The sequence below is a fragment of the Phascolarctos cinereus genome, unplaced genomic scaffold, assembly GCF_003287225.1.
Source record: "Phascolarctos cinereus isolate Bilbo 61053 unplaced genomic scaffold, phaCin_HiC Scaffold_5;HRSCAF=322, whole genome shotgun sequence".
Classification (NCBI taxonomy): Eukaryota; Metazoa; Chordata; class Mammalia; order Diprotodontia; family Phascolarctidae; genus Phascolarctos; species Phascolarctos cinereus.
This window is the reverse complement of record NW_027555958.1, coordinates 216,830,600-216,857,674: the sequence shown is the minus strand read 5'-3', so window position 1 is coordinate 216,857,674 and position 27,075 is coordinate 216,830,600. Positions and strand designations below refer to the sequence as shown.

The 27,075-nt window shown below is 39.0% G+C and overlaps 1 protein-coding gene across 1 annotated transcript in view; it reads right to left on the bottom strand.

Moving 5' to 3' along the window:
• The window catches only part of GCM1 (glial cells missing transcription factor 1), a 36,585-nt gene extending 17,288 nt beyond the window's left edge, over window positions 1–19,297 (bottom strand). The window contains exon 1 of the mRNA XM_020993936.2: window positions 19,097–19,297. Within this exon, the coding sequence (XP_020849595.1) occupies window positions 19,097–19,177 (81 nt within the window). The 5' untranslated portion in view covers window positions 19,178–19,297. The remainder of the gene's footprint in view (window positions 1–19,096) is intronic.
• Window positions 19,298–27,075: the final 7,778 nt, after the last annotated feature.

Here is a 27,075-nt window from a genome sequence, read left to right as displayed (position 1 = left end):
TGACCCTGGGCGAGTTATTTAACCCTGTTTGTCACAGTTTCCTCCTCTGTCAAATGAGCTGGAGAAGGAAATGGCAAACCACTCCAGTACCTTTGCCAAGAAAACACCAAAAAGGGTCATGAAGAGTCAAACACAACTGAAAAACAACTGAACAAATTCAATTATAGACTTTCAACCAATTCATTATTGTTTAATAGCCTGTATTTCCTACCTTTGACCTATCTTGGCTGTGTGATCCTGGGTAAGTCACTTAATCTTTGAGGGCCCTAGGCAACTCTCTAAAACTATAAATTGCAAAGAACGTGCTGGCCTTCCTCATCTGGGAGTTTCCAGATCTGGGAGCTCTGTATATCATTGAAAGCACAGTCCCTGTCTATATGCACCCAAGCCGCTGGATAACAAATCCAATGCATGGGATAAGTATATCATGCAAGCACCATGAGATAGGAGAGAATGGGTTAACTCTACAGTCAAAGAATCTAGGTTAAAAATCTGCCTCTGATGCTTCCTTGGGTAAATCCCTTAACTTCTCTCAGGTTGAGTCTCCTCATTTATAAAAGCAGGGGGTTTGACTAGATGACTCCTGAGATCTCTTCCACAACATGTGGTGCACTGGAAAAAATACTAGGTTTTGAGTAAGAAGATTGGATTTGAAATCCACTTGTGTGACCTCAGGCACGTATCCTTGTTTCTTGGTCCCCTAGCACGCTCATTAGAAAATGAAGGGTTTGGACTCAGTTACCTCTAAATTTCCTTTCAGCTCTAAATCTGTGACACTACAATGAATCAAGGAAGAAATTGTTAATCCCATTCTCTTCCTTCCAAAGAGGAGCAAATTGCTTGGGAGTATACTCATGAGGCAGAGCCAAGATGGCAGAGAAAAGGAAGTGACACGCCTAACCCCTCTGAACAACTTTAAATGATGACTCAAAACAAATTCTAGTGTGGCAGAACCCACAAATGGACAGGGTGAAATAATTTTCCAGCCCAAGTTCAACTTAGAAGGTTGGCAGGACAGGTCTGTTCCACTGAGAAGTACATCCCATACTTTTCCTTTCCATCCTCCTTTATTCCCTTTCCTTTCAGTCTTTTCCCCTACCTAAAATCTAAACTAGATCTCAGTTTTCTCTGTGATAGAAATTGTAAGCCTTCATAAGGCAGATAAGAAACCTTCATTCACTCTGCTTTTAGAAATAACAACACAGATTGAAAATATAAAAGGAGATGGTTTTCCTCTAATCATTCGAATAAGATATTAAAAGTCACTAATTACATTAAAATTACGTAGGGAAAGATGGTTACCATACAGATATTAGGATGGGTAATTAAATACAGTTGAGTCAGAAAAGAGAAGCATAGAGAAAAGGTTAGAGAAAACAGGCTGGACCGAAGATTAGTGGATTGACACCTCTGTGGAGGAGGTCTCTAGCAGAGTGCCCAGAGACCTGTCCTTGTTCTTAATTTGTTCAACATGGCTATCAGAGACTTAGAGCAAAACACATGTATCAGATCTGTAGATTACACAAAGTTGGGAGAGAAAGCTAATACAGAATCAGAGATCCACAGATTCCTTAAGGATCATCTTTGTATCCCCAGTGCATAGGAGATTGCCTTGCTGGATGCTCCATAAATGTTTATTGGGGGGAAAAAAGAAATCATAACAAGTTAGGACAATATGCTGAATCTAAGAAGCTGAAATTTAATTTGAAGTAAAAGTAAAGTCCTGTACCTAAGTTTAAGAAATCATTTGCACAAGTAAAGGTTGGAAAAAAAGTGACTAGAGAGCGTTTAACGTGAGATAAAAAAAAAAAGACTGGGATTTTAGGGGACCGCAAACTAAATAGACATCAACAATATTATGAAGTGGTAAAAACATGTTAATGAAATATCTATCTCTATCACTGTCTCTGTGTGTCCCTGTCTGCCTCTGTTTCTCCTCTCTATGTGTCTCTGTTTCTATCTCTGTCTCTCTCATTTCTGTTTTTCTGTCTCTGTCTCTCTGTGTTTGTCTGTCTCTGTCTCTGTCTCTCTGTTTCCATCTATTTCTCTGCCTGTCTCTGTCTCTGACAGTCCGTCTGTCTGTCTGTCTCTGTCTTTGTCTAGACCTGGATTTTACCATAAAACAAAATCCTGGTGAGAAAACTCAGTAAGACCAGATGGTCATAGAAGTTCCTTCCGGCTCCTCAATTCTGTGATTCTGTGAAGCTTCCTCCACCGCTACAGATCTACAACTTATCGTCTTAGATGGGAGGAGGAAGACGGAGGGAATAGTATTCCCTACTACACTCCAGGCGTTGTACTAAGTGCTTTACGAATGTTATCTGTTCAATCCCTAGAGTCGGGGTTCTTAACCTGTGTTAAGTGTGTCAAGGACCCCTTTGGCAGTCTAATGAAGCATATGGATCCTTCTCAGAACAATATTTTTTAAAAAATAATTGAAGAAAATGCTAAATTTCAATTAGAGGCTAGTGGAAAATCTAGTAACTTTTCCCCCTATTCAAGTCCATAGACACTCTGAAATCTTTCCACAGCCCCTTTGATGAGGTAACCAAAAGGTTAAGAATCCCGTCTTAGATGGCACATGCTTGCAATCCTTGAGACCAGGAACGCCGAGCCTGGAGGGTCTCTTGAGCTCAGGAGTTCTGAACTTCGGTGAGCTACTCATGTGTCTACACTAAGTCCAGCATTGATATGGCGAATTCTTGGAAGTGGGGAGGATGGGATGCGCCACTGGGTTATCTAGAGGTAGTTAAGTGGTAGAGTGAATAGGGTGCTGGATCTGGAATCAGGAATATCTGAGTTCAAATCTAGACTCAGATACTTTAGCTATGTGATCCCAGGCAAGTTACTTAATTTCTGTCTGCTTCAGTTTCTTTGTCTCTGAAATGGAGATAATAATAGTACTTGCCTCTTTTTGGGAGGATAAAAAGAACTAATATTTGTATAACATTTCTCAAACTTTACTTTTATTTATTTATTTATTTATTTTTTAGGCAGTTAGGATTAAGTGATTTGCCCAGGGTCACACAGCTGGTAAGTGTCATGTGTTTGGTCTGAGGCCGGATTTGAACTCAGGTCCTCCTGACTTCAGGGCCGGTGCTCTATCCATTGCGCAACCTAGCTGCCCCACACTTTTTAACCTTTAAAGCACTATAAAACTCCTAAGTGTTTTTTTTTTAAATTTTCATTATTATTGCTTAAGGAGGGGCAAACCAGCCCAGGTCAGAGATGTAGCAAATCAAAGTCCCATGCTAAAAAGAGTAGGGTTAGGCCTGTGAATTCCCCCGTACTTCTAGCCTGGAGGCAAGAGAGAAAACCTGTCATTTAAAAAATTTTTTTAAAAGAATTCTTAGTTCATATCCTGGGGTCACTAAGAGGTTAAGTGACTTGCAGAGGGTCACACAGCCAGTATATGTCAGGGGTGGATTCTGAACTCAGTTCTTCCAGGCTCCAAAGATGTCTCTCTAGCCAATCATCATCATCATCATCTTCTTCTTCTTCTTCTCCTCCTCTTCCTCCTCCTCTTCCTCCTTCTCCTTCTTTTCCTCCTTCTCCTTCTTCTCCTCCTCCTCCTCTTCCTCCTCCTCTTCTCCTTCTCCAGCTCATTTTACAGATGAGGAAAGCAAGGCAAACAGGGTAAGGCAATTTGCCTTAGGTCACAAAGCTACTAAGTGTCTGAGGTCAAATTTGAACTCAGATCTTCCTGACTCCAGACTTGGTGCTCAATCTACTATGCCACCTAACTGTCCCTAGCCAATACTGTTCTATCTCTTTTGTGTTCCATTCATAGAATGTTAATGTCAAACATAATGTCCAGCAGGACTACAATAGCCCTGCTGTACTCCGACTTCGGTGGGGCCACATCCAGAATATTATATCTGGTTTTAGACCTTGCATTTTGGGCAGATCTTTGAAAAGCTGAGTTATATCTAGAAGAGGGTAACCAGGACAGTGAGAGGCCTGAAAGACCATGACATATGAAGAGAGATGAAAGAATATAGCCCAAATAAGAGAAAACTCAAGTGAGAAATAACTCATGCCACCAAATATTTGAAGGATTACCACTGAAAAGAGATATTAGATTTGTTCTGCTTGACCCCAATGGCTAACATGTGGCTAGTAGCATAGTCAATCAATTAATATTTATTAATATCCATTATGTTCCAGGTATTATGTTAAATAATGAGGACACAAAGAAAGACATAAAATATATAGGACAAATATGTAGAATTTGCAGAAAGGCCCAGTTAAGTTTGATGTGAAGAAATATTTCCTAATAATTAGATGTGTCCATGAACTGAGTGGTTTACACTATTACATTACATTATATTTCCCAGTATTAGAGATCCTCAGGGCTAGGCTCTGGCCTGATAACCTGTTATGAATGTTCAATAATTCAATTGAAATATCCATGAAGTACCTACTGTGTGCTAGTCACTAAAGGAGATAAGATGTTTTAGATAAAATACAGTCTCTGCCCTTATTAGTCTTCCAGACTGGTAGAAAATGTGATAAATATACAGACAACATTAAGTAATTTATAAGTGCATCAGAGAAGTACAAAACAGTGTTTTCATGAGGATTAGGGGGCAGGAAGGAAGTCATTACCAACTGAGGAGAGCACCAGTGAAAATTTTAGGAAGGAAGTGGCATTTAAAATAGGCTTTAAGAATAGCAGTGAGGCGATGAAGTGAATAGAGTTCTGGGCTTGAAGTCAGGAAGACTTGAGTTTAAATCTCATTTGACATTTATAAGCTATGTGACCCTGGGTAAGTCACTTAACCTCTATTTCCCTCAGTTTCCTCAATTGTTATTCAGTTGTTTTCAGTCATGTCTGATTCTTTGTGACCCCATTTGGGGTATTCTTGGCAAAAAGATTGGAGTGGTTTGCCATTTCCTTCTCCAGCTCATTTTACAGATGAGGCAACTGAGGCAAAAAGGATTAAATGACTTGTCCAGGGTCACATAGCTAGTAAGTATCCGAGGCTGGATTTGAATTCAGGGAGGTGAGTCTTGCTGATGCCAGACCCAGCACTCTATCCACTACACCACCTAGCTGCCCCCCTTAAAATAGGGATAATAATAGCATCTACTTCCCAAGGCTATTTTGAGGATCAAATGAGATGATACTTGTAAAGCGCTTGGCATACAGTTGTCATTTAATAAATGCTTATATCCTTTTCTTCCTTCCTTTAAAGGAGAAGCTGGCAGGAGAGTACAGGGCATGTTTGAGAATGAGAGAATATTCTAGTTTGGCTGAGATGTAATATATGTTGGGAGAAGAGTAAGAGTTAAGTCTGGAAATGTAAGGTGGCACCAGTTTGTGGAAGGCTATGAATGCCAGGCGAAGTAGTTTGAACTTTACCCAGTAGATAATACAGAAATCAGTAATTTCTGAGCCAAGGAGCTGACAGGTCTGCAGAGGTAAGTTAAGTTTAGCAGTGAAGGAAAGACAAATTTAAGTGGGTTAGGGTGGGGAGAGTTTTTTTTTTTAAAGTCTACCAGTCTCAACACAAAGGAGTCAGTGGAAAAAGACCAAGATGGGCAAAAAAAAAAAACTACGCAGTAGCACTTTTTCTTGTAGCAAAGCATGGGAAACAAAATGAGTACCCATCAATTGAGGAATAGCTGAAAAAATTGCAGTCTATCAACACAACAGACTAGAAGTAGTGTGGTATGGTGGAGTAAACCTTGGCTGTGGGAGTCTGAGGACCTAAGTTCAAATCCCACCTTTGATGCTTACTGGGTGACCTTAGGCAAGGCATTTACTCTCCCTGGGTCTCAGTTTCCTCAATTGTAAGATAAGAGAGTTGGACTGGATGAGCTGAGTTCTCCTTCAACTGGAGATCTGTGATCTGATGACTATTTTGCTACAAGAAATTATAAAAAGGTAGAGTTCAGAGAAATTTGGAAAATTTTATGTGAACTGATGCAGAATGAAAGGAGAAGAACCAGGAAAACAGTTTATACAATGGTATAATAATGTAAAGGAAAACAATTCTGGAAGACTACAGAATTCTGGTCAATTCAGTGGCCAATCATTACTTCAAAAGACGGATGATGAAGCATGCCTCCCACTCTTGGGCATGGAATAGATGCACAGAATTGTCATTGAGTCATTTCAGTCACATCCAACTTTCAGTGACCCCATTTGGGGTTTTCTGGCAAAGACACTGGCATGGTCTGCCATTTCCTCCTCCACAGATATACAGATGTACAGAATCCAATATACATTTTCAGATGTAGCCAATATGCTGATGGGGAGAGTGAGTTTTGTGGTGGTCAAAGAAATAAAGAAAAGGAACGGGCAACAATTCTTAAAGAATTGTCTGGGGAGGTTAAGTAATGTGACAAAGGTACCATAGCTAGCTCAAAAGTGAGTCTTGAACCCACTCTGACTGGGAAGGAAGCCAGCTCTCCATCGACTAAGCCAAACTCTATCTGCCTGCCTGTCTCTCCCCTTCAGTTCTCTTATGAATATTTCTCAGTTATTTGCAAAAAAGATGATATTGCTTCAAGTAGCCCAAGTTAATCAAAAGGAAGCATGAAGAGAAGAAATTATATTTTCATTTCTAGGCTAGATATGCTAGAGTTACACAAAAAATGCTGATTGGGTTAAACCGAAGATTTAAATCATTCAGGAATCAGATTACTTTGAGGTCACAGCTCTATAATTAACCCCCAGATGACTTTACTCATCTGATTATATATTGTTGAAAGTGAGTCAGATTTGAAGTTTGGAAACTCTTAGATTTTCTCTTTTAAACAATAAACTTCTTAACAGAGAAGAAAAACAAAGAGTTACCCATAACTCCAGTTAGGAATTAAAAGAAACAAAGAATTTTTTTTTAAAAATTACCTTATTTTATGAAGATTGACAGAACAAAGCAAGAGAATGAGTATTCTCTTTTTTTCCTTAACTGATATCTTATAGTGGGTTGTTGTTTTTTTTTTAACCAGACTGGTGATTTTATCAGGTGGCCAATAAGTATTTATTATGCACCTATTACATGCCAGGAACTGAATTAAGTTCTGGGGATACAAAGAAAGGCAACCCCCCCCCCCGAAAACTTCATTCTTGACCTCAAGGAGCTCAGTCTAATGAAGAGCTCACAGTCTAATAATTATAGTCTAATTAAAGAGAGTAGAGCATTAGAGCAGAGGAAACTCACTTGCTCTGCAGTTTATGGTCTTGAAGGAGGGAGATAATAATCTTTCAAAATAAACTATGTAAGTCCTATTTAAAACAAATCTGATATATAAAAATCTAGATTTTAATAATATAAAGCAATTAGAGTAACAAGACATTTTCTTGATTTATGGTAGGATCATTTGTAAGTTCTCACAATGCACTTCAAATATTCAATTAACGAAAATTCCCAATAGATTTTCAGGAACATTTTTATTCTATAAAGCAAGGTTTACTGGGACTGTACTAATGCATAGAACCCTATATTATTAGGTCACCTAGTCTGATGCCCTCCATTTAGAGATGAGGAAACTGGGGTCCAGAGAAATAAAGTGATTTGCCCTGGAAACACTGTTGTTTTGCAGGACCTCGCCAAAAGATTTTTTTTAAATGAAGTATAGAATTTCCTTTGGCCCACAACTGATTTTCACACTTTTTTTTGCTAAGGCCAAGAAAACAGCGGAACCATTTGTTTGGGGTTTTTTTTGGGGGGGTGTTTTTTTTTTAATTTCACCCTCAAACATCCAAGTAGGAGGACTGTGGCTCCAAATATATGATTCCCCCATATCACTTTAGGAGAGGTAGTGGTAGATGAACCCTGGAACTGCTGCATCCATGCAGGGCCTGGCACCCCCATAGGTAGTATGTACATAGAGGAGGGGTGGGGAGAAATAGGGAAGGAAGAAGAGGCTGGGAAAGCCTCTGATTTTGCTTAGTGAGAACCAATTAAAACAAAGACAGGCCACCTTCTATCCTCTCCCTATCACCTACCTCTTAACTTTCTTCACCCTACCTACCCCTGAGAAACAAGGAACCTTAAGTGGAATTTGGGAAGCAAGTGGAGATAAGGGCTTTTATAGTAGTACACCTTCCTTCACTTCCCTAACCCCACATGCACATCATACAAGTCATAGAGGCTTTTGATTGCAGATATAATCATGAGAGGGCCAAGAAAGGTCAAGTGACTTGCCTCTGGGAAACCCTACACAATCACATCATCATAACAATGCCTCAAATTGCTAAAGCTCTTAATGGTTTACCATGTGCTTTCCTCACAGTCACTCTGTGAGGTAAGCAGTGCATGCATCATTGTCCCCATTTTATAGATAGGCAAAATGAGGCAAAGAAAGTCAAGTGTCTTGCCCAGTATCTTATAACTACTCTAAGTATTGGATCTGTGATTCAGAGAGATCTGGACTTGGAGTTAGAAGATACAAGTTTGAATCCCCACTTGATATGTATATGATGGTGAGCCTATTCATCTATAAAATGGGGACAATATTTTTTTACTACTTTGTAGAGTTCCTGTGAGAAAAGCTTTGCAAAGGGCTATACAAATACGAATAGTTGTTAGGTTTGGGGGCTTTTTAATGTGATTTTTATTGTAGGGTACTCCCAATAAGAAAATTCCCTCTCCCAATATGGATCAGTATTTTCCCTACAGCTTGTGACCTTAGTAAGTTGCCTAGGTTACCGAGAAGTTAAGTGCCTTGCATACAGACACTATATTTTGGAGGTAAGACAAATTCAGATCTGTCATGACTTTGAGACTGACTAGCTATCCATTTCACCACATTGCCTGTCCAGTCATTATTATTTTTTGTTATCCTTTGACTCAAGGGGGCCTCCTTGGAATTTTCCATTTCCTTCTATGGTGGAAAAAAAAGAAAAACCTTCATCCATAGCCACCTGCTTTAAATAGAAATGCTGATGTTGACATTGGGCATCTACTCTCTCTTCCCACTCCCAGGGGAGTTATGGGCAAAGGGTGAAGAGCCATCAGGGCCTCAGTCATCAGGATGTAAACTTACCATTGCCTCTAAGTCACATAACCATTTACTGAATACCCAGAATATGGTTTTCACATGGGGGGCTAATTAGACCTCATTTTATTTTTACTGGCTTCTCTCACTCAAGAGGGGCTATGTCAATACTTTCACTATTTTGGCAATATTGCCTTCAGACATGGAATATAAGTGCCAAAATTATGACTAGGATATTATCCACTGGGGATGTTGTAGTGTAGATTAGATGGCCTTTGAAGTCCCTTCTAACTCTGAATTCCTTGATTGCGGGGTGGAGGGTTGGAGATGGGGGCAGATTCTGAGTGATGGAACTCTCTCTACCAATGTAGTCAATGAATGAATAGATAAGCCCTCTGGAGTAGGTCCAAACCTAGTGAGGTTAGGTAACTCACCTAGGATCACAAGACTAATAAACCTTAGAGATCAGATTTGAACCTACATTTTCCCAATCCAGGCCCAGTCTTCTCTTACATGACACTGCCTCTTATAGGTAATACAAGCATTATTTCCCCTATTTTGTAGGCTTTTCAGGTTTCAGTTTGGTCTTTCTCTGGAGATACTGAGTTCAAACTTAGCCAATCAATGTTACGAAGAACCTTCTTGGACCTTGAAATGCTGTGAGTTAATGGTTCTCTGTGTCTCTGTGGTCGGGGTTTAATTTGAAAACTGGCTAGTGATTAGGAACAAAATGTTTCAGGCTGTTGGTTATGAATATGTGTTCCCTGCTTTGTCACTGAAGTCCGCACAATGGCAACAGCCATCTTTCTGTTTAAAGCAGGTGGCTGTGGGTGTGGATGGTTTTTTTTTTAAACCTCTGCTGAAAAATACAAGGAAGAAGAAAGAAAGACAGGGAAAAGGAGAGGGGGAGAGAACTGAGAAGGAGGGAGAAAGACAGAAACAGAGTTAGAAACCCAGAGAAAGAGAAACAGAAGATAGAGACAGAGAAAGGGAGAGGAAGAGAAAAGGAGAGAGATATCAAGACAGAGATATAGAGAGGTAGGAAGAAACACAGAGAGACACAGAGAGAAGGAAAGAGACAAAAATAGAGATATTGAAACAGGTAGAAAGAGAGGAGAGAAAGAGGGAGGTAGGGAGAGGGAAAGAAAGAAAGGGAAAGAGGAAGAGTGAGAGGGAAAGGGTAGGGGGAGAGGGAAAAAGAAGGAGAGAGGTGAAAGGGAGGGAGAAAGGCAGAGAGAGATAAAGACAGAAACATAAAGAGAAGAGACAGACAAAGAGGATAGAGATAGAGATAGAGAGAGAGAAAGAGATAACGAGACAGAGATATAGAGAGGTAGGAAGAAACAGAGAGAAACACAGAAATAGAGAAAGACACAAAGAGAAGAAAAGAAAAGGAGAGACATAGAGATAGAGATGCTAAGACTAGCAGAAAGAGAGGAGAGAAAGAGGGAAGGAGAGAGAAAAAAGGAGAGAGGAAGAGTGAGAGGGAAAGAAAGGGAAAAGAAGAGAGAGGGGGAGGAGGGAGGATGAGGAGAAGAAAGGTTTTTCTTTCCAGTTTTTCACCTTGAGAATGAAATTTGGTCAGGGCTTCAAAGTCACTCCACCAAGTACCACACTCAAAATAATCTGCCTAATTGAAGGCCCGTTTGTAATATAGGTAAGGGAAAAACCAAACATGAGAGATTTGCTGCTTAAGGATGGGCAAACCATGAAGCAATTGCATTTGAACTTTGTACATGCAAAAGTATTTTAAAGAAACTAGAAATGGAACACAAAATAGACACATTAAATTGGTTTAGGGAATAGGAGGCATTTTGTACAAAATAGATTTGGAAAAGTAAGGAGACTGGGGCTTTGTGGGAGATCCCTGGAGGTAAGCAGTAGGGAACTAGTCTTCCAAAAGACCTTGGGAATTTAGACACTAGGTCAGAAGCTACTAGGCTCCTTTAGAGCTGGATGGAAGTTCAGATGTCACCTTATCAGTCCCCACATTTTGCAGGTGAGAAACCTGAGGGTTTCTTACCCACTACATATGTATAACCTATATCAAGTGACTTGCTTTATAAGATCACACAGGTAGTAATTAACAGAGAGCCAAACCCAAGAATCCTCTGGTCCTCTGACTCCAAACCCAGCACTCTTTTCACTGAACTTCATAGGATTTAATAGAAATATATAGCACGTAGCTGCTCGGGGGAGAAAAATAAATTATTAAATAAAACAAACTCAACTATAAGAGATGATGAGCTGGCTGCTCTCAGAAAGACCTGGAAAGACTTAAAAGAGCTGATGCAAAGTGCAATGTACTATGTACAAAGTAACAGCATTACTGTAAGATGATCAGCTGTGAATGACTTAGCTATTCTCAGCAATATGACAATCCAAGACAGCTCTGAAGGACTTATGATGAAAAATGCTGTCCATCCCCAGAGAAAGAACTGATGGTATCGGAATACAGACTGAAGCACATGTTTTTTACTTTATTTTTCTTAAGTTTTTTTTTGTCTATGTTTTCTTTTATAACATGACTATTATGGATATGTTTTGCATGACTACATATGTATAACCTATATCAAACTGCTTGCCTTCTCAATTGTGGGGGAATGATTGGAAGGGGGAAAGGGAGAGAATTTGGAACTCAACATTTTGAAAATGAATGCTAAAAATTATTTTTACACGTAACTGGTGCAAAAATGTTTTAAATAAATAAATGATTAAAAAAATAAACAAACCCAAACTCATCTTTTTTGTACCTCCAGAACCTAGCATGGCATTGGGAACATAGTAGGCACTTAATAAATGCTTATATTGGTAGACCATTAATTTTGCATAACTGAAGCAGATCAACGCCACAAATTTAACATGAGTAGGTAAAGATGTTGAGGGTGCTAGGTGGTGCAGTGAATAGAATGCCAGGCCCCCGGAGAAAGGAAGACTCATCTTCATGAGTTCAAATCTGGCCTCAGACGCTAGCTGTGTGATCCTGGGTAAGTCACTTAACTCTGCCTTGGTTTCCTCATCTGCAAAATGAGCTGGAGAAGGAAATGGCAAACCACTCCAGGATCTTTGCCAGGAAAACCCCAAATGGGATCACCAAGGGTCTGTATGAATGAAAAAACTAAGCTACAAGATACTCTATTTTCAAGAAAGTAACCCTGATATGGGTAACATCTAAGATCATGATGGCAGTAATCCTTCTTTTATACCCTCCCTGCACTAGTAAGACACACTGATTTATTGAGTCTAGGTTGAATTTCTTTCTTTCTTTCTTTTTTTGTGAGGCAATTGGGGTTAAGTGACTTGCTCAAAGTCAAACAGCTAGTGAGTGTTATGTGTCTGAGGCCAGATTTGAACTCAGGTCCTCCTGACTTCCAGGCCAGTGCTCTATCCACTGCACCACCTAGCTGCCCCTTCTAGTTTGAATTTCAAGAGAAATACCAAGCATATAAAAAAATTATAAAATAAAATTCATGTGGACAAGTTAACATTGGGATATCAGTAATCCCTCCATATTTAGAGATCCTTTTCCAGGTGGAACATAGAATTCTCAAGGCAGATGTCAAAACTCATGAGGAAAAACAGCTAGGGGAATAAATACATATGGCAGCTAAGTGACCCAGTGGAGACAGTACCCAGCCTGGAGTCAGGAAGACTCATCTTCCTGAGTTCAAATTTGGCATCAGACACTTAATAGCTGTGTGACCCTGGCCAAGTCACTTCTTTCAGTTTAATCTCAGTTTGTCATCTATAAAATGAGCTGGAGAAAGAAATGGCAAACCACTCTGGTATCTTTACCAAGAAAATCCCAAATGGGATCACAAAGAGTCAGACACGACTAAAACAACTGAACAACAAAGAATGCACATGCTTATAAACCATAAAAATTCTACAGGGCTGTGTCACATCTTATTAATTTGTGCCTGGCCTCGTTGATAGATCTAGTGCAGCACCCAACCTAAACATGTTCGAGGGATGTTATCATCCCTCTCTCTGCTTTGGAAGGTCACATTTCTTACTTATACTCACTGCTCTGATAAACTAGAAAGCATTTAGCTCCTGTTTGGAATTTTAGCACCTTCCCTATAAACAGCAAATTGTTTGTTTTGAAAACTCAAATTTTATTTTGGAAGGAAATTTAAAAATTCTGCAAATTTATGTATTTGAGAAAACTTTCAGGTTTTGTATACTCTTGTTGGTACATGAATTCAAGTGGTTTTATTTTTTGAACACTGAATGGTATTCTAGAGGGTGAATCTCACATTTGATCACTCCGGTCATATTTTATGTGTTTCATCCTTCAGATCTCTCTGTCTCTCTGTCTCTGTTTCTTTGCTTCTCTCTCTGCTGTTTGGGACAACAAATTGACCTGAGTCCTTGAGCCAGTTATATGAAGGCAGGGACCATCTGATCTCTCCCAGCATTCAGCCCCACAATCTGCACCCAACAGTTGCCTACTAAACATTTGTTGAATTGAATTGAGTTGTGTGTAAATGAAACACCAACAGCTGTAATAATCACCCTGCTAACTACATAAAAAGGTAAATGCAAATTTCACAAACATAGAGAGTTTACTGTCTTTGCTGGGTGAAAACTGAGCTGAGGTTTTGTTGAATAGACTTCAACTATATGAAACTGCCACATGAAAAGAGATGATCTTTTCTTCTCCATTACTGCTAAGGCATCAATAAGACAGCAGAATGAGATTAAATTACATTTAATTACAATTAAATGACAGCAGAAGAGATTCAGACTGTATGTGAAGGTTAAAGAATGGCAGCACAGTATAGAATAGTGGATAGAGAGGTGGTCCCAGAGTGAGGAAGACCTTGGCTCAAGTTCTGTCTCTGACAAATACTGACTATATGATCCTGGGAAAGCTCCTTAACCTGTAGCCTTCTAAGACTATGAACTCCTCCACAGCCCTAATCAGATTAAAATGTATTTGGTAATATTTAGTAAGATAAATAAAAATATAATACAAGACAATGCTAATTTGTGCATTTCTAAGCCCATAGGGATATATTTTTATATGTTTCTGAGTCTGACACCACCCCCTATACTACTGAAATCACATGTTTGGTCTATAAATGGCAGAAGATACTTATATTGTGACTTGTGCTATTATTATTGACCTTTAAAATTCCTTTTGGTCGGCTAGGTGGTGAGGTGGGTAGATCACACGGGCCTGGAGTCAGGAAGACTCATCTTCCTGAATCCAAATCTGGTCTCAGACACTTAGTAGCTGTGTGACTCTGGGCAAGTCATTTAACCCTGTTTGCCTCAGTTTCCTCTTTTGTAAAATGAGCTGGAGAAAAAAATGGCAACCCACTCTAGCATCTTTGCCAAGAAAATCCCAAATGAGGTCATGAAGAGTTGGATATGAATGAACAACAAAAATGTTCCTTCTGCATCTAAATCTATGATCTTATGATCCAGCAATAATTTACATTTCTATAGTATAATCTGTGGATCACTATCCCTACTTTATAGATAAGGAAAAGGAGACTCAGGGAGGTTACATGACTTCCCTAGATAAACTGAAATGGATTATGGAGGATCATAGTTCTCAAAGCTGTAAGAAACCTCAGAGACCATCCATCTAGTCCAACCTCTGCATTTTACAGATGAGGAAACTGAGGTCCTTGGGAGATAACTTGCATAAGGTCACACAGGTGGTGTCACAGACGGGATTTGAACTCAGGTCCTTGGACTCCAGAACAAGTATGCTTTGTACTCTACCACACAAAATCTTCCTTCAATTAAGAGTTATTCTTCTGTTCAGGCTATTCTCAGAGCAAGGCTTTTTTAACCTTTTTTGCATTATGGCAATCTAGTAAGAGCTATAGACCCCTTCTCAGAATTTTTAATGCATTTACATAATTTTTAATGCAAAAATCAATAGTTTTAAATTTACAAAATAAAACATACAATTACAAAGGAAACTAATTATGTTGAAATGCTGTTGTTCATTTGTTTCAGTCATGTCTGATTCTTCATGACCCCATTTGGGGGTTTTCTTGGCAAAGATACTGGAGGGGTTTGCCATTTCTTTCTCCGGCTCATTTTACAAATGAGGAACTGAGACAAACAGGGCTAAGTGACTTGCCCAGCGTCACACAACTAATGAGTGTTTAAGACCATGTTTAACTCAAGTCTTTCTGACTCCAGGCTGGGCACTCTATTCACTGTGCCCTTTGGCTACCCTATGTTGAAATATAGTTCTAAATTTTTTTAAAAGGTTAATAGCTCCCAGGTTAAAAATCTTCTCCCTAGATTAAGTCTTATCAGCCAGCAGATCAACTATATGACTTCTGATGTTTTTTTTCCATGACATTCTATGTCATAAGAATCTCATTTTTGTCCTCCTGGACAGACTTGTTCCCATTAAAACTATACTGAGTCCAAAAAAAAAAAAAGGCAGCAAGATGAATGTAATAGAGATTTACAGTTTCACTTATAATTCTCTTGTCCTGTTCTATTTTGTGTACCTTTTCATGTTGTTTATTAAATTCATAATTGAAAAAGAAAAGAAAAAGCTTCTTAGTCAAGGAGATTAGTAAAGTTATATATGTTTTCTACTGTGGAGTAGTAGAAATGGCCCTGAACCCCAGGTTCAAAGACTTAGATTAGAATCTTCCTCTTAGGTGTGAGCTTGAGAAGGTCAGGTCTTGTTAACCACCTTGAGCCTCAGTTTCTTCATCTCTAGTAAGTAACCCTTTCTGCTAACTACTGCACAGGGTTGTGTTGTGAGGAAAGAAAGCCCTTTACAAATTGTGAAACCTTCTGGGAATGTGGCTACACTGAAACCTCACATGAGGAAATATCACCACCTAACTGGACCCAACAAAAATGACTGGATCCTTACTTGAGGCCAAATCAAGAGTTAAAAAAGTGATTCTTCTAAAGTAAGAGGGAGATGGTGCAGTAGATAGAGCTCCTGCCTTGGAGTCAGGAGGGACCTGAGTTCAAATTTGGCCTCAGACATTTACTAGCTGTGTGACCCTGGGCAAGTCACTTAACCCCAGTTGCCTCACCCAAAAAAAATTTAAAAAAAAAGAGGGAGGTCAAAGTTACTCCACAGTGTTAAGAATACATAACGTGCTATATATTATGTGTAAAAATTCCAGAGATGTAGGGCCTCCTTTGCACACTAACTTAATGTATATTCACAAACATATTATGGATAGTGGAAGTCTAAACCTATCTATCTATATAGATATGTGCGTATATATATGTGTCTGTACATATAGATATATATATGTATGTATGTGTAAATATATATGTATATACATATATTAGGGTAGTCAGTTGGCACAGTGGATAGAACATAGGGGTTGGAATCAGGAATACTCATGAGCTCAAATCTGGCCTCAGACACTTACAGCTATGTGATCCTGGGCAAGTCACTTAACCCTGTTTGCCTCAGTTTCCTCATCTGTAAAATGAGCTGGAGAAAGAAATGGCAAACCACTCCAGTATCTCTGCCAAGAAAACCCCAAGTGGGGTCACAAAGAGTTGGACACAAAGATTGACAAAGAGTTAACAATAAATCCCTTCATGGAAATTAGCACAGTGTACATGGTAGGCACTCTGTAGATATTTATCCGTAGATAGTCAGACATGACTGAAATAACTGAACAGCAACAAAAAAAAATTATTTACAGTCTGCGCTGCTTTAATAAGCATTTGTTAAATTGAACTGAGTTGCGTTGTATGTAAATGAAACACTAACAACTGCTATCATGATCACTCCGAAAAGGTAAATGCAAATCCCACAAATACAGAAATTTTACTGTACTTGCGTGGAGAAAACTGAGCTGAGGATTCATTGAATAGAGTTCAACTACATGAAATTGTCACATGAAAAGAGGCAGTCTCTTGTTCTCTAATGGAGAATGTGTCAATAAGAAGACACAGTCTTAAATGATAGCTGAAGAGATTGAGGTTGGACATGAAGGTAAAATAATTGCCTTATAGCAAAAATAATCTATTTATCTACCTCTAATACATATACTGGAGAAGGAAATGGCAAACTACGCCAGTGTCTTTGCCAAGAAAATCCCAAATGGGGTTTTGTCCAATGAAAAGTTGGATATAACCGAAACAACTGAGCAATAAATATACACACATATATTATGTACATAATGTATATGTGTATACACACATAATACATGCATTATATGTGTATATTATAATATATATTACATATCTATGTATACATTATATGCGTATATTATGATATGTGTGTATTATCATATATGTGCATGTTATATTATTAAATACATACTATATGTGTGTATATGTATAATTTCATCAATACAGGGACTTTTCAATGAGGAATTTCCTCTACCTATGCAGACCAGCACCTATTCTTCAATGACTAGTCAAAGATGGTTGCCTGCCTGGGGCATTGGAAGGTGCCCAGAATTCCAGAGCCATCAGTATGTGTAAAGGTAGGACTTCAACCCACATAGCCCTAACTCTGAGGCTTTCTCACCACTGCCCCATGCTGCTTATTGCTAATTAATAAGAAAATAAAATATCAACTTACTTATTTGTGCAGTCATTCCTCATGGCTAGACCACAATATTAGAAGCTGCAAGTTGCTTAGAGGCCACAGAGTCCAGACCCTCATTTGAAAGATGAGGAAACAAAAACACCAAGAAAGACTTGGTGTTAGGAGTTTGGACCTGAACCCAGAGCTTCCTCACCTTAAGACCTGCTGTCTGCCAGCTGTACAATGCTGTCCTGCTCCTCCCACCCCCCACCCCACTCCCTGTCACAGGACATGCCATTTGACATATGTCCATGAAACTGTTACTTCCACTAATGTACAACTGTATAGTGCTTTCCCCCTTGTCCTGAATCATCTTACCTCCACATCCACAAATAGCTGATACTTGCACGGAGCTGCAAAGTTTATAAACATTTCATGTGATACTTAAAACCACCTACTGGAGAAGCAATGGCCTTAGCGTCAGGAAGACAGGGATTCAAATGCTGCTTTTGTTGCATCTTGGCTCTGTGGCCCTGGGCAAGTCACTTAATTTCTTTCAGTGCCCCAGGCAACTTTCTAAGGCTATAAATTGCAGAAGTGACCTCATCTCACAGGGGAAGGGAGGTGGGTAAGGACAGGAAATAACCCTTTAAGGCATAAACTACTGGGGAATACAATTACTGTCCCCATTTTACGGGCAAGGAAAGTGGAGTCTCAGAGTGATTGACACAAAGTGACTTCCCCACTGTCACACAGCTAGTATTCAAGGTGAGATTTAAACCCAGATCTCTACTGACTCATAAATCTTTCCACTATACTACAGTGACTTTCACTAGTCAGTCAGTCTAAACATTTATTAAGTGCCTCCTATGTGCCAGGAGGGCAGCGAGGTGGCTCAGTGGATAGAGTGCTGGATCTGGAGTCAGGAAGTTCTCATCTTCTTGAGTTCAAATCTAGCCTCAGACACTTATAGCTGTGTGATCCTGGACAAGTCACTTAACCTAGTTGCCTCAGTTTCCTCATCTGTAAAATGAGCTGGAAAAGGAAATGGCAAACCACTCCAGTATCTCTCCCAAGAAAACCCCAAATGGGGTCAAAGAGAGTCTGACATGACCGAAAAAACGACTTAAAAACAACAAAAATGGACCAGGCACTGTACTAAGAGCTGGGAATACAAAACAAGGCAAAAGACAATCCCTACCCTCAAGGAGCTTATAGTCTACTAGGAGAGATAACAGGCATACAAATATGTACAAACAAGTTACATACAGTATAAAAAAGAAATAATTAAAAGAGAGAAGGCACAAATACAATATTTATCTCTCTGACAAATTATCAGCAGGCACAATCCTAATTGACCATGTTATAGAAAGGAAATGCTGTCCTTTGCCTTCAGCCAAAGATTAATTTGGGAATCTGGCTGACCAGAATCTTAGGGTGAGTTGGGTACTTTCTCCTCTAAGCTTGGCTAAGGTCAGTTAAAGTATCCAAGACAAAAGCTAGGCTAGGACCCTTCCAGTTTTCTATCAGTTCTCACCAGGCTAGTGATCCAAATAAGAGAGTCAAGCTCTAAAAGTCCCTCCAAGGATCTCAGTTTCAAGCAGATTCTTAGAAACCAGCTTCCTAGAATATGGGCTCAGTACATACCTGCGGCAGTTTCATATCATTAATGTCCCAACTCACTGTTTCTCTATTCTGAGAAACAAAGTCTTCAGGCTCCATAGTCATTGTCCCCAACAACTTCCACACTGCTCAGATCTTTTCTGAAATACTGCGATGATTTCTCTGCCAGAGGCTTCTGATGAGGGGTAGCTGTCTCCACTCTCAAGCAGTTTGGACCAGGAGGCTATTTCCTGACACTGAAACAAACACACAAAAAAAAGATAGTGAGGCTAACCATTAAAGATAAAAATCAGTGTTCATCTGCCAGAAAAACTTGTTCCATCAAAAGTTTTGAAAGCTCTAACATACTCATGGCCAAAGCAATGGAAAATACTTAATGACCGAAAGTAATCTCACAGGGAGAAGGAAAAAAAAAACCAACAAAAAAACTTGATTGCCAATAGCTTAGCCATCCATTCTAGTACTCTGTTGGGTTTCAATTTAATTCTTGATTCTAGGGCTGGAGAGAGAGGGGAGTTCAGGAGGAACCACTGGCACCCGCTGCTTGCTACAAGCCAGATCTTTTACTTTGTACTTTGCATAGGGAGGTTCCCTAGATTAACTTGCTTTACAAAGAAGAATATAAACTCTTTGAAGGCAAGGCCTGTTTTACTCTCATTGTTGTTTTTGTGTTCTCAACACTAAACACTCTGCCTTCCACACTGAAGGTGCTCAATAAATTCTTGTGAATGAACTCAGACTGTGCCAAGCAGCTTGGTGGTGATGTGGATGGAGCACGGGGTTTAAAATCAGGAAGTCCTGAATTCAAATTTAGCCTTAGAAATTTATTAACTGTGGAATCCAGGACAAGTCACTTAACCTCTGTTTGCCCCCCAGTTTCCACAAATAATAATAACTGCACCTAACTTCAATATTTTTCCCCCAAATGAGATCACAAGAGTTGGACGTTGACTGAAATGATTGAATAACAACAACAACAGTAAATCTTGGATTGTTGTGAGGATCAAATAAGATAATATTTATAAAGTACTTACACATTGCCTGGCATTACAACAGTAAATCTTGGATTGTTGTGAGGATCAAATAAGATAATATTTATAAAGTACTTACACATTGCCTGGTGCTATGTAAATGCTTATTTCCTCCTTTCCTCCCAGCTCATGGGTAGGGTGAAACTGACCAAACTAAGTCATCAAGAAATACATATATTTTTCTCTCTCTCCTTTTTTATCTCTTTTATTATCATTTTCTCAAAAGCAAAAGAAGCTACTCAAAAAATAAAGACAGATATTCTCTGAATCTTACTTGTCTAATCTGATTTCAGATGGATTTTTAAAAAGACATTTGAAAGTTTTACACTGAAAGCAATCAAAGCTTTTTGAAAATAAAGAATACTGGGTGGGAAGGCATAAAGTGTGGTTATGTACAGGATTATAGATTCATAAAGAGTCAGAAGGGGTCTTAGAGGCCAATTAGACCCTCATTTTACATCATTAAGTCATACAGGTGCAGCCAGCAGTAGATCTTAGGTCCCCTGAAACCATATCCAGAATTCTTACTACTCTGCTAGACTGACTTCTGATTTCCTTAGTTCTGAGATGACAGGATTCAGGTAGAGGAACTTTTAGGCCTCTATCAGAAATAGTCATGCACTCAGCTGGGCAGTGAAAAAAACACTAGATTTGAAAAGGAAGTGGCAGAAAGCATTTATTAAGGACTTCACGTGTGTCAGGAGACCTGAGGTTCAATTTTCAGCTCTTTTTACTTTGTGACTTTGGGCTAGTTATTTCCCCAATGGAGGCTTCAGTTTTCCCATCTGTACAATAAGAGTATTGGACTAAATTACTTCTAAGGTCCCTTCTGGCTCTAAATCTACAATCCTAAAATATTTCTCAGTGGGATTTGAAGACAATTAAACATGTAAAGTGCTGAGATCCACTGATTAAAGATACGAAAGTGACTTAGATTCCAAGTTTGAAAACCTATTTCACATATGTAGAAAAGACCACTTGCTTTAACAAACAAATGAAGACTCGTGGGCTGTTAGAGAACATGCAAAACCCATTTAAAGCTAACAAACAACTCTAGTCAGGGCAGAAATAATGTACTAGAGCAAAGAAGGATTGTATCCTGTCTAAGACATTAATTGCTGCAAAATGGTAGCCACCTCTCCGCTATTGCTTAAGAAACCATCACTACCTTTTGGAAAGAAACAAGCCATTGGAGGGAGAATGGCTTGTAAAGAAACAACTTGGATACAGAGAAGTGAAATAAATAGCAATTGTAGAAGACACACATTGCCGATGTAGCCCCTTTGATAAACTCACCCCTTTAACTCCAACGCATCTGCAATTGATGAGACCAGCCTAAAATGTGAAGAGCAACAGTTGGTAGATGGTATTGAGTTGACTAAAACTTTTGCTTGAAGTAGAATAAAAAACCATTTCTGCAATTCACAGAAATGATGCCAGAGCAGCACAAACACAGATGTTTTAAGGAGAAGGAAGAAAGAATACAACATCCCATTCTGGAAAAGTCAAATGTTCTTTTCCTGATAGGGGAAGCAGCTTTAATTCTAAAACTTCCCAATACTTCTCTGAAACTAAGGATAAGTACAATAAAAAAGAATGGATTATATCATAGCATAGGAGAGAGAATAAAAAGTGAGCTGCCTAGTAACACATGGCAGTTCCAGGGATTACAATTCCTGGATTTTCAAAAGTTTCATTTTGCATTACCTGGGCTGTAAAAGTTTACTCAACTTTTAAACATCACTTCTGCAGAATAATCCAAAATAAAATATCACATATATTAGGTAACTATTTGAGTCCCTTATGTTGTTTTCCTTTGGATTTCTGACTGGTCTGGGCTGCCTTACCTTTTCGACTCCTCAGGTGGATACAGACAATAGTGTGTTATCAATCCAAAAAATTCATTTCTGGTTCAGGTCACAGCAAGCTTTGGCCACTTTCTAAGTAGTGGCTGTACTCTATTTCAGGTCAGGGTACAGTATGCTAATAAGATCTGGAATCTAGCCAATCAAAATCCAGATGCTCTGAGGCAGGCACAGGTAAGGAAAATTTGTGAGCTAATGTATGAACCCTCAATTCCTTTCCAGAATGGCAGCAACATGAAGGGAATTGTACTGCGTCACCCAATATTTATCTGATTCCTATTTTGAGCATGTTTCAATGAAAGTGAAGGTATGAAGGAGTCTTATGTGGACAGACTGACAAATGTTCTTGAAATTTAACAGGTCAGACACATAGTAGACTGACTGTTCAAAACATAGTCTAATTTTCATGTTATTTTCTTTCTTCCTTCCCTCACATCTCTCACCCTATCTTTTACCTCCTGCCTCTTCCTTTTGCCTTCTCTTTTCTGTCTCCTTTTTTCTCCATCTATGTTTCTCTGTGTGTCTCTATGTCTCTGCCTCTACGCTTCTCTCAGTTTCTCTTCCTGTTTCTGTCTCTTTCTTTGTTTCTTTTGCATGTCTCTCTCTTTATCTCTCCCCTCTCTGAATCAGGGAGCACCAACATCATTACTTCTTTGCTCTTTACAGTGATCTTACATCTGTGTTTTATGTTTAGAAACAATACAATTTTCCCCCTCAGAAGCTAAATCATTGAGAATACTTTTAGCCTTCTAAGGTAGTCTGTCTAGGTGGAGTTTTTTAACAGAGAACAACAGCAACGTTGAACAGGAATTCTCTCTCTGCTCTAGAACTTTAGCATGTACTATAGAATGCCCATAGCAACTGTTGTGTCTGCTAGGTCTTTTAGGACCCAGCAATGACTGTAAGATTCATTTTCAGTGCTGAAGGCAAGGCTTGGAGTCAATGGCCCTGGGCCATACTTATCTAGAATGGGCTTTCCCCATTCCCCAGTTTTCAGATCTATATTGTCTCCTTCCCATCTTCTTCCCTCCTCTCTCTCATTGAGAAAGCAGGGAAAAACAAAACCCCTTTTTACAAACACATGTAGTTAAACAAAACAATTCCCGCATTGACCGTGTCCAAAAAAAAAAGTCTCAATCTGTTCTATACTCTGCGGTCATCACCTTTCTATCAGAAGGCAGGTAGCATATTTGATCTTGATTCTTCTGGAAGTACAGTTGGTCATTGTGTTGATCAGCATTCCTAAGTAACTTCTGGACTTTACAATAGCCTGCAATAAGTATCCTTACCTCAACTCTCTCCCTATTTCAGTCCGTTCTCCACTCTGCTATCAAATTGGGTTTCCTAAAAGGCGGTCCTGACAATGTTATCTCTCTATAATTCCTGTGACTCCCTATTACTCTGGGATCAAATATAAAATCTTCTGTTTAGTCTTAAAGCCCTTCATGAACTGAGCTCTTCCTATCTTTCCAGTCTTCTTACACCTAAGGTCCTCCAATACCCTGCTATCCAGTGACACTGACCTTGCTGTCCTCTACTCAAGAGACTCCATCTCCTAACTGCATTTTCATTGGCTGGAATCCTGGAATCCCCTCTCTTCTCATCTCTTTCTCCTGGCTCCTCTGGCTTCCTTCAAGTCCCAGCTAACCTCCCACCTTCTATAAGAAGCCTCTCCAGATCCCCTTAATGCCAGTGTTTTCCCTTTGTGATTTACATCTTGCTTGTACATAATTTGCATGTTGTCACTTCCATGAGGGGCAGATAGGTGGTGCAGTGGATAGAGTGCAAGGCATGGAGTTAGGAAGATTCATCTTCCTGAGTTCAAATCTGGTCTCAGACACCTACTAGCTATGTGACCCTGGGCAACACTTAACCCTGTTTGCCTCAGTTTCTCATCTGTAAAATGAACTGGAGAAGGAAATGGCAAACCACTCCAGTATCTTTGCCAAGAAAACCCCAATGGGGTCACAAAGAGTTGGACACAACTGAAAAGACTGAACAACAACAATCTTCCATTAGACGGGGAGCTCCTTGAGAGTAGGGGCTGTTTTTTGCCTTTCTTTGTATCTTTAGTGCTTAACATAGTACCTGGAATATGTTGCTCAGTCTCAACTCTTCAGGACCCCTTTTGGGTTTTTCTTAGCAAAGATACTGGAGTGGCTTGCCATGCCTACTCCAATGGATTGAGACAAACACAGAATTTACATGAATTGCCCAGGTCACACAGCTAATGAGTGTCTGAGGCCAGATCTGAATTCAAATTTTTTCACTCCAAGGCCAGCACTCTATCCACTGAATCACCTAGCTGCCTCCACCTGGACGTATCTGGAACATAGTAGGCACTTAATAAATGTTTGTTGATTTGACTTTATCCAATCCACTTTGGAGTTTTAGTTATGGCATTTCCACAGAGTAGACAAAATTTCACAATATGAGGAAGAATACCTACAGAGCTCAGGGTGAAAGCTTAACAGTTTGATTCATCAAACAGAACAATAGTCACTTAACTTTCTACACGTCCTTAAAGAATCATTTTTCTAAAGCCATTCAATCTGTCTTTGATTACTGCTTTTTTGTTTGTTTGTTAATATGGTATTTTATTTTTTAAAATTCATTTATTTTGAATTATTAACAATCACTTCCATAAGCTTTTGAGTTTTAAATTTTTCTCCCCCTCCCTCCCCACCTCACTTCCCAAGACTGCACACAATCTGATATAGTCTATATATATACATTCCTATTAAACACATTTTCACATTAGTGATGTTGAAGTAAGAATTAGAACCAATAGGAGGAACCACCAAAAAGAGGAAACAAAACACAACAGAAGAAAAAAAATAGCAAATAGTATGCTTCAATCTGCGTTCAAACTCCATAGTTCTTTCTTCTTTATGGATAGCATTTTCCATCATGAGGCCTTTGGAGATGTCTTAGATCCTTGTATTGCTGAGAAGAGTTAAGTCTATCAATATTAATCATTGCATAATGTGGCTGTTACTGTGTACAACATTCTCCTGGTTCTGCTCACTTCACTCAGCATCAGACCATACAAGTCTTTCCAGGTTTTTCTGATGTCAGCCTGTTCATCATTTCTTATAGCACAATAGTATTCCATTACATTTGTATACCATAACTTGCTCAGTCATTCCCCAATTGATGGGCATCCCCTCAATTTCCAATTCTTTGCCACCACAAAAAAAAAACTGCTATAAATATTTTTGTACATGTGGGTCCTTTTCCCATTTGTTTGATCTCTTTGGGATACAGCCCTAGAAGTGCTATTGCTGGGTCACAGGGTACGCACTTTTTATAGCCCTTTGGGCATACATAGTTCCAAATTGTTCTCCAAAAAGGTTGGATCATTTCACAACTCCATCAACAATGCATTAGTGTTCCAATTTTCCCACATCTTCTCCAACATTTATCATTTTCCTGTTTTGTCATGTTGGTCATTCTGATAGGCGTGATGTGGTACCTCAGAGTTGTTTTACTTTGCATTTCTCTAATCAATAGTGATTTAGAGCATTTTTTCATATGACTATAGATGGCTTTAATTTCTTCATCTGAGAACTGCCTGTTCATATCCTTTGACCACTTATCAATTGGGGAATGAATTGTATTCTTATAAATTTGACTTCATTCTCCAGATATTTTAGAAATGAGGCTCTTATCAGAGAGACTGGTTGTAAAAATTCTTTCCCAATTTTCTACTTTCCTTGATTACTGCTTTTAAGGGTTCTCTATTCCAGCTGGTCAATACAATCCTAATTTCCATTAAATGAAGTAATCAAATCAAATCTTCTTCCTCTTCAGTGGATCTTTTCCCTCGTCTCTTCAGGGTATGAGGAAAGAAGCTATTACCATTAGGTGGATGATTTAAAGGACCCATGACCTCCTCCAGCCATTGCCCTCATTCTAATGAAGGTGGCCACATGCAAGCTCCTTCCTGGGCTGTTTGAAGAAAAGGGACCAGGCACAGTGTTGCTTCAGAATTGATTATTGAAGAAAGACTGATAAGATTTCTTTTTCCAAATGGTCCTAAGGGCTTCAGAATAGTATTATTTTTAAATGCTTTCTTCATAGTCCAAGATGGAGTCAGTCACTCAACAAATACTTATTAAGTGGTTACTATGTTCCAAGCACATAGGGAGTTTTGTCTGTTTCTTTTCTTTTGAAATCCATGTTCCCATGAACTTATGATTCTGTACCAGATAGAAAAAATAGCCTATAAATCCTCCATTGCTCTGGTAGTAGTTGAAATATTAATAATAATTAACATTTACATAGCTTTTTAAAGCTTGCAGGGTGGTGTAGTGGAAAGCCAGACCTCAGAGTGAGGAAGACCTGAGCTCAAATTCTTTTTCTTACTTAGATTGACTGTGTGACCAGAGGTAAAACTGTTTTCTTAATCTCTCAGTGTGCTTAGGCAAATTCTTTTTAAAACTAATCTGCAGATCAGATTCTAATCTGTATTGGTAGAGGAAGTATTCTTGTGGAGGAATTCCCAATGCCAATGAAATCAAAGATCTGGACCCAAAAAAAAAAGTAAATTTGCAAAATATTTTACACACATACTCTCTTTTGAGCCAACATTCCAGTGAGGTAGGTACTACAGCTATTACCATTCCATTTTACAGATGACAAAACTGAGTCATATCCATGGTCACAAAGTCAGAATTAGGACCCAGGTCTTCCTGATTCCAAGTCCAGAGCTCTATTCACTTCATACCTTCTTTTATTTTGGATTAGTGGCCTAAGATATTTACTTGACACATGGTTACCACAAACCTACAATTTGTTAAAAAAAAATGCAATATCTAAGGTGAAGAGCAATAAAATTAGGTATGCCTATGGTTATCAATTTATTGGCATATAGTTAGGCAAAATAGTTTCAGATAAAGTTCCCCATTTCTTCTTCATTTGGTGTGTCTAGTCCTATTTATTACAGAAAAATAGTGAATGAAAGCTCTACCACAATTATAAAACCTTGTGTGCCATCATCTACTAGGACTAGTATCCCAACCCTGATATCTAGGCCTGATGGGACTGTTGTCAAGGGTGGCAATAGTCACCAAAATGAACCTGTAGGACACATTTTACCCAGTCT